Below are 10,975 nucleotides of genomic sequence, written 5' to 3' on the forward strand. Positions count from 1 at the left end.
AAAAGTCGATCTGAACCGTTCATCTTGTTCTCCATATTAATATGTGCTTGGAGACCAAATTTTATATTTTTCTGATTTTTTTTTACTATATATTAAGTCACTTTGAAAATCACTGATCCAACGGTGGCTTAACAAAACAGTGCTACCGTTGGATCAACGATTTTCAAAGTGGCTTAATAAATAGTAAAAAAATTCAAAAAAATGTAAAATTTGGTCTCCAAGCACATATTAATATGGAGAACAAGATGAACGGTTCAGATCGACTTTTTGAATTTTGAAATTTCAAATTTGGACCGGTAGTACTTTGGCCCATATGCTACCGAAAGCATATTAGTCAATCTCTCTCTCTCTCTCTCTCTCTCTCTCTCTATATATATATATATATATATATAGAGTTAGGCTGGGGTGCTATGGATAGCATAGTGGCCTCCTGTGCTACGGCTCAATATTCAAGTTTTCAAAATCCAAACGGTCGATCCGAACCGTTCATCTTATTCTCCATATTAATATCTGCTTGGAGACCAAATTTTATAATTTTCTGAATTTTTTTTACTATTTATTAAGACACTTTGAAAATCGCTAATCCAACGGTTTTACTGTTTTGTGCAGCCACCGTTGGATCAACAATTTTGTAAAATACTTAATAAATAGTAAAAAAATTCAGAAAAATGTAAAATTTGGTCTCCAAGCAGATATTAATATGGATAATAAGATGAACGGTTCGGATCGACCGTTTGGATTTTGAAAACTCGAATATTGAGCCGTAGCATAGAGGCCTCTATGCTATCCATAGCACCCCAGCCTAACTCTATATATATATATTATAATGTTCTTAAGTCTTTTGGTAAACTCAAGTCTAAAACCCATCGAATCGGTCTCAAATGACAAATCTAAACTGTTGAAACCCGTCTACCTTACAAGTGATGCGTCTACATGTAAATTCTTTTAATTAATTTTGTATAGAGTCAAGTGGTAAAAAAAAAGTTCAAAAAATAAATGCATTAAAATTAATTTATTAACACTCTAATTTTGACTACTTGACTTTATACTAAATTAATTCAAATATTTAAAATTTTCACACGTAAACGCATCACTCGTAAGGTAGGCATATTTTAACAGTTTGAATTCGTCAGACCGAAAAAGAAAATACATTAGACCGAAAATATTTTTTCGGTACATCCTATAAAAATTTAGTTTGGATCTTGTTATTTTTTAAAATAAAAAACAATAAATTATTTTTATTAAAATATAATCTTTTATTTTATTAAAAAAAAATTCAGACACTTGATGGTTGATGCCGAAAACCCCTGTATGGCTGTATCGCAACAAATTTGTAAATATCTATCAGTGTAATTTGTCACTGTAGTCTGCAGTGGGAGGGATAAAGATAGCGAGAGAGGCATGTCGTCGTCGTTGTCGGCCTCATTAACGGCGACGGGGTTCCCGAGCGGCGGAGGCGGTGGTGCATCGGGGGGAGGCGGAGGCAGAGGCGGCGGGGGCGTAGGAGGCCGGCCGTGGTCATCAGCGACATCGGCATCAGCGTCGGGGAAGAGGATCCAGAAGGAAATGGTGGATCTGAATGCGAACCCGCCGCGGGAGTGCTCGGCTGGCCCGAAGAACGACAACCTCTACCACTGGATCGCCACCATCCTCGGCCCCACTGGTACCTTTGCCTTTATAACTTCAATCAATTGCAATTGAACTGAGTCTGAGGCAGACAGACAGACAGATACAAGTCTCTCAGTGAGAAGGCTTCTTCGTTCTGGTGTTGGCCAGCTTCATTTAATAAATTACCGCTAATTCAGGCGTGGAATTGACATCCAAAAGGAAATGGAATGACAAATTTTGTTTTGTGTGACTAAATTCAGAATATTCTGACCTTGATTTTGATGACAGGAACACCTTATGAAGGAGGCGTATATTTCCTCGATATCATCTTTCCCTGTGATTATCCCTTCAACCCTCCCACGGTGTTTATACATTATAATAAGCTCTTTATTTTTCTTTTCTTTTTTAGAAAAAAGAGAACCACATGATTGACAGCCTTTTGGTGCCTAAGGCTTCAATGCTTTTCTCAAACGTCACCACATATACTGACATACCATCCAAAGCACTGCATAATTAAAGTTTGCATATATGATGGTGCAGGTGAGCTTCAAAACCAGGATATACCATTGCAATGTTGATTCGGCAGGGAAACTGAGTTTGGGCATTCTCAAAGAAGGATGGAGCCCCGCAACGACAATCTCTAAGCTCCTCCTCGCCATCAGATCCATCATCATCAATCCCGATCCATGTAGTAATTTGTTCCCTTTTCTTATTACCCCGTCCCTATGTACATACACTTGTTTCTTTTATTTTCACTTCAGTAATCACTCATCAGCCATCACTAATAATAAATTAATCATCTTTGATATTCTTTTTTGTTGTTATTGCAGTCAATCCCCTCATGCCGAACATTGCTCGGTTATACTTGACAGATAAGGCTAAACATGATGAAATTGCTGCCGAGTGGACTATGAGGTTCGCCAGATAATCGTTTATATTATTTCAAAGTTTCAGTTGTACAGTTATCCTGATGTTCTCAAGCCCTGCTGATTTGGAGTTATAGGCATCTCACTTGCATATTTTCTAGGTTTCTCTTTATATCCAATGTAACCTTTTTTCTATGTTAGATTGGTTGGCTAAATGGTTTCTAATTATATATTCTGCTTTACATGAATCCTTCTTTTTTTTTAAATTCTTTTGTTTCGAAATGTCTTCTTCCTTTACTCCTATGATTTTCCATAATTCTGTTAGAAAAGAAAGAAAGAAAAAAAAAAAGAAGAGAAAAAATAAGATCTAGCTGAAAGAGATTTGATATTCAACTCTATGAGGTGAGCCATTTCATAACTTTGACAGAGGATGCTATCGTGTTTATACTGTTCTAGTGTTCTTATATGATCAGCCTTTAGACACTAGCCTTTTTAGTGGATCATTGCAATTTTAAAATAAACTGGTTGCTAAATGCCATTCTCACAAGTTAGTGAGACTGTTATAGATGGATTTCGAGAGAGAACAACAGACAGAAGTGGGATCTGATATGTGCATCTGTTTAGACCTCTTATCGGAAGAGGGTGACCAACCACATATATCACCTAATCTGGTATAACAAATGCAGCAAGCAGAAGAGGATTCTCACGCTCTCAGTGTATATTTTTTTAAGGTGTGGGAAAAAATCAACGAATGTTTAGAAGATGAATATATAAAGATAATTTTCTGATGCTAAAAAGAAAAAGAAAAAAAAAAAACTGATGCAGCCTTCCCACTGTCATTTAGTCATATAAACAACTCAGAAATGGGGATTTGAATTGGTGTATTTTATGATTTACGCCTGTAAGCTTAACTGAAATGAGGGTTGTTCTCCAGTTTATAATTTCTAAATATGAAATAATTGCTTGTGTTATTTTCCCTTTTCATGCCATTTTTAAAGTAACGACTTTGGCTGCCATGATCTATGAAACACAAAACTCCATAAATAGGGATAAATATTATAATACAAGAACTATTGTCATCAACCTAACTGATTCCCATTATGTCGCCAGCAATCAAAAGGCTTGTTGCTTAGACCAATCAATAAAATGGTTCTGTATCATGTTCCTTCTTTTAGTAATAAAAACCAATGAGCATTAAATGATGGGTTTATTTTTTCATAGAAATCGATGCTTTAGATTTCAAATATAAAAAATCAACGATAATGATGGTGGAAAGACCATAAGAAAATTTAGGAGAACATAATAAGGGTCTAATAAAATAACCAAAACTGAATTATAACTTTTGATACTACCAATACAATATCTTTCTGCTCAAAATACAAGGGAAAAAAATAGCTTAAATGTACATTTAATCGAACCAACTCACCCCTACAATATAGCCGTTGAATTTTGATAAAATAGCTCGTTTAGAAAGGTTAGGCCTCAAAAATTCAACTTAAATGAATTGATGCGGTCAAAATCATTTCCACCAGGAACCTTCAAAACTGGCCATTTTATTTATTATTATGGGTATTTCAAATGCTCCAGAAATCTTCTTCATCAGAGCTAACAATTTCAAGGTCAATCATTTTCTTTGATGGATTGCATGTCTTTTCCCGTTTAGACTCTGGTTCCTTGTTCGGCATGGTAGGCCTTTTCGACCCAATTTTAATAGCTGATGTTTCAGACCTGAAAATTGATCCAGCTGTACTTTTAACCTTTTGTTGTCTTCTCACATGGGGGCAAAATGTGCACATCAGCAAAAAAAAAAATTGAACCTTTTATTATTAGCAGAATTGAATTTGGTAGATTTTGGCTGTGGCTTCTCAGATTGATTCTTGGTTGCAGTCTCAGATTGGTTCTTGGCTAGAATCTTCGACTCATCCATAGTGACATGTGACAGGAATCTTATGCCTTGAGAGTGGTTTCTAGTAGTCACTTTATCAGCCTTACTGCAAATGTTTTCAGCAGATTGCTGTCAGATAAAGATCCACTAATAGACAGCACAAATTTTCATGTATCTTGCATACCTAGAAAATGAAAATGCCAAAATGACCCATACTTATCTCTCTGAATGGATCAATAGGAAAGGAGAGTAGTTGTGGGAAGCTTGGAAATGTAAGAATGAAGATAGGGTTTGTGGTTGATTCTGTTAAAATGCATGCTCTGCATTTCCCCATTTATTAGAGACTAGAAAGTTTAGCAAGAAAAGTTTTTGCAGTAAAAAAAGTTAAAGCTCAACTTTTGGCTTCTATATTTTAATACTATTTTACCAGAAAAGAATTTGCACCATTGCATCTAACAGTGATAGAATAATCTATTTACCTCAGGGCCTTCTTAAGACCTTCAATAGAGATGTGTTTGACCTGTTGCGTTGGCTTTCGCTGACAAGAGCGCTCAAGAGGATCAACCATATAAACTCCCTCATATTGAAATGGTCTGAAAGTTCTTTGAAAATTCCTGCAGTTCAATAGAGGCACAAAAAAAGTCATACAAATTAAAGTGGGACGATAAAGGAAAAGTAAAATTTAGGTTGGAAAATAATTAGGTTTTGCACTTACCCGCCCTTCAGTTCTGCACGGCCAGAAGTGTACCTTTCTGCTGCTTTCTGTTTATAAAAACAATGATGCACCATTAATGTTTAATAATATAACACCAAAATTGTTAAGCTCATTGCATATGTGAAAGAGGCAAACTTTTCTTACTCCAGCATGGAATTTACAGTATGGCCCTTTGCACCTGAAATTACAAATAAACTAAAAGTAAGTTGCTGTTAAGATAATAGAAGCAATATTTATGCATGGAGTAATTTATCGGAACTTCTTGTCAGTCCTAAAAAATGTTTATAGATCAAATTAGGAAGGCAGTAAGTGCACCTGCCATATTAAAAGGCAGATGAGATATTTCTAGCTTTTAGGTTAAATATGATACTTCAATATTTCTAATGGCTTGCATGAAATTATTCTGACAATGAAAACATACTTGTTTATGACCATGCTGCAAGCCATCCCATCCTTTCTCTTTCCTTTACATATTGCAAAATCAGCTGAAACTCCCAATTTTACGATCTGACTGGCTGAACTCACAGCCATGCTGAACCCTTTTCCCTGTTTTTAGAAAATAAAAAATAAACAATATCAGATACCAGCAATTCAGTTCATGTAATGCAAATGGTTCCTTTCGTCCAGCTTTGCTTCAATGTCATTTTCCCCTTCTTTTATTTCACAATCAGATTAATAAGGTGCTACAATATTCAAAAGGTAAAAAAGCTGCTATTATAAATGTAGTACCTGGTATCAGCCACATCAGCACCAAATATGTCAGGATTAATCTTTTTGACATTATTCTTTGAATAATTTGATTCCTTTAGCATATTTTAAGTACATGAAGTTCAACAGAGACAGCAAAACTTGCCAACAATTTGTGGTAGTAGAAAAACTAGTTACATGAGTGCTAAAAGGGTGTAACAGAAGTACTTAAGAACAACAAAGAACCTCATTTTGGGATCAAAATAAATTATTTCCACATAGGATTGATATTGTCTCCTAACCTTGCTCCCCTATGATTTAATATATCTTCTTCAAAGCCTTTATTCCCAAACAAGTTGGGGTAGCCTAGAAATGAAGCCCAACAGGAATTAGCAACACAGGGACTTCCCAGGAGGTCACCCATCCTAGTACTAGTCCTACCCAATTCGTGAGGGCTTCATTTCCATAAAGAGGCATGGTTTTGCACAATTATGATTTAATATATCAAATAAATTATTTAAATATGCATGGTTTTGCACAAACATAACAACAAGTGCAAAATTGTATAGGATGGATATATGTATGCATACCAACATTATTCTGTTAGTGTTCCCATTAAAAAAGAAGTCTCTCTTCCTCTTTCACGATCTCTCTCTTGCAATTAACAAGGTATTTATGTTTTCTGAATATTACATTAAATGATGTGTGCTTTCATTTCTTTGACAAAAGAGTGAAAAACCATTGTTATTCTACAAGTTGTTCCATATTTGATAATTTATGAGACTGATTTTGGTTAATTGCGATGTAAACATGTATTTTTTTTTGAGATGAATGTAAACATGTAATACCAGTACAAAGAAATAGGCTTATATAATAAACATTAATCTATTTTACTCGGTAGGCAACAACATACCGTATTATCCCTGCGAACAGTAGAATTGCAGAATGCGAAAACAGCTCCGACAGGTTCACCAGAGAAGTAGGTGTGAGAACCATCAAATAAGAAAACTGACACTTCAGACCCATCTAAGCTGCCAATTTTACAAATAATGTACGGTTTACCAGATGAACTGGTACGTGGGGCCCCTTTCTCCAATAACACCCCAATTGTGGCCCAGCACCCTGATAAGCTATCCCCAACGTTCCTATAAAGAAACAATAATGAGAAGGCGTACGAGCACATAGTGAATTTAGATGGACAGTTGTATTGATCATAAGATCTAATAATTCCATTTCAATAATGCACAGTATATTACGAAGCATTTGGCACTTGTCTTTTGGTGCATCTAAAATGAAAATTGATTTTAAATTAAATCAGATAATATGCAAAATGCATTCAAAACTTCATACTTGATAGCAGACAGTCGAACAAATCTGATATCTGCAAAGTGATTGCCAACTTCAACTGGAGACTTTGTAGAATTCCTAAAGATTTCAAGGAAGATGAGAGAGAGAGAGATTGAATTATTGATTATGAGAACCTTCAATAATGTGTTATGAAAGCATAGAGCCAAAGCTTTTAACTTTCTAATTTATGTCTTTTTGCAATTTGGGTCCTAAAATTCTAAATTTTGTTGCATTACCAACAGTAAATAGGATAGATATAATTCAAAGGGGTCGGAATGCAATAGATATAAATTTAAAGCTGAATATAAGGTGGCTTATACTTCGAGGACCATACTAAGAAATAAAACTCAAGAACCAGATTGCGAAAAGAAAATTAATTCTAAAAAAGAAAATCCACCTTATCCTTAAACCTGAAAACTTTTCAACAATAATTTCATCTGATCTTCTCCCTTTGTTCGATTTGGATTTGGTACCAGTAGAAGAAACTTTTGGTTCTGCAGGAATAGAAGAACAGGGTTCTTCGTTTAGGTAATCTTTAACAGCATCACGAAATACTGACATGTCAACTTGCCCAGACCTCCTCTTGGGGGATCCATCGGCTAAGAGAGATTTCAAGAACAAGAAATTAAAAGTTAGTGGTTTTAATAACAGAGAGAGCGAGGAGAAGAGATCGAGAAGAGAGATTGAGTACAGGAGGGAGAATCTGGCGGGGTCTCTAGTACACGATCTTGACGAAGAGAGAGTAGGAGGTCGAGATCGTCTCCATCGGCAGCCATGTGGTGAGAGGGGGGGGTGGGGGAGAGAGAGAGAGAGAGAGAGCGAGAGCGGCTACAGAAGGAATTAAGGCGGGGGTCGGAGATTTGGAATTCGCATTCTAAGATACCTCACATTTTACCGGACTTATTGGAAATTATCAACCGTTCAAATTGGTTCTACACGAATCTCAAATAATACTGCCCCTGCGCTATCCCAGAATAGGCATCGGACACGTCGGTCATGCAAAATATGAGATATCTCAGAGAATACGCACTTGGAGATTTGGAGGGAAGAGGAAATTAGCAAAATTTCCAGGAAAAGTAGGCCTGTCCCTGGATTATAATTGGGCCTCCAAAGCCTTTCAGGAAAATATTGGTCTCTTTTTTAATTGCACATCACTACGTCGATTTTTCGCGCATGAATATCAGATAAGCTTTATTTATTGCTTGTTTCGCGCCTTTCAGAAAAATTGGGCCTCCAAGGCGTTTGAAACCAAAAGTTTGTTTCGCGCATGAATATCAGATAAGCTTTTCAAAAAATATAGTATTGTCATATTTGATTCGCAAATCACTATTACAATAGCTATCGAAACATATCTTAACTACTTTTACATTATTAACTAATTATTGTTCAAATAAACTTATTTAGTTCACATAAATATAAGCCGAACTAATCAAATTATTAAATCAATTGAATTAGAAATTGAATCAAATAATACAGTTAATTGGTTTCAATCATATGAGTATAAAAATTTAAAATATAATCAATAATCAAGTACTACGTAATTATTTACTCATTAGTATGTAATATGTGAAATTTCCAAAAAAATATAAAATTTGATCTCCAAACACATTTAATGTGGAGCGGTTCAAATTGTTAGTTTAAAATTTAAAATTTAAAATAAAAATGTGAAATATGATTGGAACATGAAACAAGGAAGTATTTGAGTCCTCTTATTATATAACCAATAAAAATTTAATATTATAAAATTATAACACAAACTTTTGATCCTTTTTCCATTAATTCATAAAAAAAAAAGATAAAAACGAAATAATAAAAAACTGTTGCAACATGTACCTGCTAGTGGTACTGGTCAAAACTTTTTTAACAGTTCAACTAAAAAACTGCAACTTTTTGTTACATCTTTGCCATTTTATTGTATAAGGGTCTAATTGAGATTCCTTAGAGCATAGTGATAAACGAATTGTGATTCAGAAATAATTCAGATATAATTTGGAAATAATTCGGTAGCATAAAGAAGCAAAAAAAAAAATCATTTTTTTTGCATTTTATTCGCAAATAAAATGTATTATATATTTTTTTTTGTATTTTATTCGATGTTCGGTTCAGAAACGTCAAAAAAAAAAAAACAAATTATACGCGAATTATACATGAATTATATTACTATGCTTATGTTACTATGCTTAAGACTACATAAAAGTCTAAATAAACTCACAACAAATGTACATAATTGGATAGAACAATATCTTACCCACTCCTCTTGCGTTTTAAAATTATAAGAAGCAAAATTTCTAAGATTGAAATTTAAAAATAGCTGACAAAGACTCAGGAAACTAATCCTCATTTTTGTGAAATTTTGCTTCAAACTAACCTATTCTTGATATATATCAGTAACACGTTACAAAGCCCGAGTCAGGTGTATACAAACTTTCAGATGTTAAAAATTTATAATTAAATAAGAGACTCCATAAGCAAAGTTTAGAACAACTACAATGACACCACTATGGAGCAAGGTACTGAGAACGATTGCCGCAAAGCGAGAATAAGAAAATTCATCACCGAAATTTTTATTAATATCCAAAGAAATAATAAACTTCATATTCTACCGATTTTTGGGCCGAATTTCGAAAATTATCCAAACATATCAAAATCTCACTGGTTTTCCAACTTATTTCCGGTTATTTTCTCATCAGTTCGAGAATTGGATTAACTGAAAGAAATCGGTGAGATTCTTACCGATTTGTGTTTTTTTTTCACAAAATAGAAATTTATTTAATTAATTTATTTTTTGTATTGAAATATTTAATATATTATTTGAAAATAGATGGAATATAATATAATTTGATTTATTAGCAAGACTGACAAATAATCCGGATCAACATTTTTCAGGCCGGATTTTTTGCGGTTGTTAGAAAAAAATAATATATTTCTTTACGCGTTATTGGAAAAAAATGCTTGAATTCTGAATTATTGATCATGGTTCAAATGTCACTTCTAAGTAAATACATAAAATATTATCATCCTTCTAGTACATTTAATTTCTACAAAGTTGTATCTATTTAAAAAAACAAAAACTTTAAATTATTTAATGATTGTTATTAAAAAAGAATTTTCAAAATAGATATAAAAAGAAATTAAATGTACTAGAAAGATCACAATACTTTTTGTATTACCTAGAAGTGACATTTAAACCGTGAACAATAACTCAAATTCAAAGCATATTTTTCTTTTCAATAACACATAAAGAAATATATTAATTTTTCTTACAGCCGTAAAAAATCCAGCCTGAAAAATGTTGATCCGGGTTATTTGTCGCAGTCTTTCTAATAAATTAAATTATATTGTATTCCATCATTTTCAAAAAAAATATATTAAACATTTCTAATATTTCAATACAAAAAAAATTAAAATATTAATTTTGTAAAATAAAAAAAATCTCATCAGTCCCAATTTCTTGAAACCGGTCAAAATCTCATCGGTCTCAATTTTGAAAACCGGTGAGACTTTGATCAATTTGAGCAATTTTTGAAATCCTGCACAAAAGTGGGTATAATTTAAATTTATTAATTTTTTTGGTTGTTAATAAAAATTTCGGAATTCATCACCCGCGTGGCCAGCAAAATAGCCGTCAACTATAGCATGCTAATTGCAAGAGAATCAACAATTACTATGTTTATTCCCTTCCTGTTTTAACCAAATGCAGAAATAACAAAATTCACATTGAGATGTCAGGGAATAACTCTCCGATAGAAGGAACTACACGCCCCCTTAGCCGAATCCGTATCCTCTCCGGTATTGAGATTAAATTTTAACCGGTTTGGTATTCGGGCCGTAATAGGGAGCAGTATTTTTGGGCTTTGAGATTTGTGC

General features: G+C 33.7%; 2 protein-coding genes across 4 annotated transcripts; one reads left to right on the forward strand and one right to left on the reverse strand.

The window, feature by feature from the left end:
* Nucleotides 1-1,312: 1,312 nt before the first annotated feature.
* On the forward strand, nucleotides 1,313-2,722 carry FUS9 (Ubiquitin-conjugating enzyme family protein). Of its 2 annotated transcripts, none has more exons than XM_078317147.1 (4): nucleotides 1,313-1,663; nucleotides 1,897-1,970; nucleotides 2,149-2,296; nucleotides 2,439-2,722. In XM_078317147.1, exons 1-4 carry the CDS (start codon nucleotides 1,402-1,404, stop codon nucleotides 2,534-2,536), a joined length of 582 nt encoding a protein of 193 aa, XP_078173273.1. In that variant the 5' UTR covers nucleotides 1,313-1,401; the 3' UTR covers nucleotides 2,537-2,722. The 2 variants fall into 2 exon arrangements, with proteins under 2 accessions (XP_078173273.1, XP_078173272.1); XM_078317146.1 differs by having other exon boundaries at nucleotides 1,320-1,663; nucleotides 2,149-2,299.
* Nucleotides 2,723-3,774: 1,052 nt separating this feature from the next.
* On the reverse strand, nucleotides 3,775-7,940 carry MCM10 (minichromosome maintenance 10). Of its 2 annotated transcripts, XM_078317142.1 has the most exons (10): nucleotides 7,800-7,940; nucleotides 7,506-7,707; nucleotides 7,112-7,186; nucleotides 6,675-6,906; nucleotides 5,496-5,620; nucleotides 5,219-5,252; nucleotides 5,075-5,121; nucleotides 4,839-4,973; nucleotides 4,292-4,465; nucleotides 3,775-4,202 (listed from the first exon to the last, which is right to left on the reverse strand). In XM_078317142.1, the coding sequence occupies exons 1-10, from the start codon at nucleotides 7,882-7,884 to the stop codon at nucleotides 4,049-4,051; spliced, it is 1,263 nt and encodes a 420-aa protein (XP_078173268.1). In that variant the 5' UTR covers nucleotides 7,885-7,940; the 3' UTR covers nucleotides 3,775-4,048. The 2 variants fall into 2 exon arrangements, with proteins under 2 accessions (XP_078173268.1, XP_078173269.1); XM_078317143.1 differs by lacking the exons at nucleotides 3,775-4,202; nucleotides 4,292-4,465 and adding an exon at nucleotides 4,478-4,679.
* Between the last annotated feature and the right edge of the window lie 3,035 nt (nucleotides 7,941-10,975).

Source organism: Carex rostrata, chromosome 16, assembly GCF_964058835.1.
Source record: "Carex rostrata chromosome 16, lpCarRost1.2, whole genome shotgun sequence".
NCBI classification, from domain to species: Eukaryota; Viridiplantae; Streptophyta; class Magnoliopsida; order Poales; family Cyperaceae; genus Carex; species Carex rostrata.

Coding starts and splice junctions, on each gene's coding strand:
- FUS9 (XM_078317146.1), top strand. CDS start 1,402: ATGTCGTCGTCGTTGTCGGCCTCATTAACGGCGACGGGGTTCCCGAGC. Junction 1,664..1,896: donor CACCATCCTCGGCCCCACTG/GTACCTTTGCCT, acceptor TTTTGATGACAG/GAACACCTTATGAAGGAGGC. Junction 2,300..2,438: donor CATCAATCCCGATCCATGTA/GTAATTTGTTCC, acceptor TTGTTATTGCAG/TCAATCCCCTCATGCCGAAC.
- MCM10 (XM_078317142.1), bottom strand. CDS start 7,884: ATGGCTGCCGATGGAGACGATCTCGACCTCCTACTCTCTCTTCGTCAA. Junction 5,122..5,218: donor ACTGTAAATTCCATGCTGGA/GTAAGAAAAGTT, acceptor TTTTATAAACAG/AAAGCAGCAGAAAGGTACAC. Junction 4,974..5,074: donor CGTGCAGAACTGAAGGGCGG/GTAAGTGCAAAA, acceptor ATTGAACTGCAG/GAATTTTCAAAGAACTTTCA.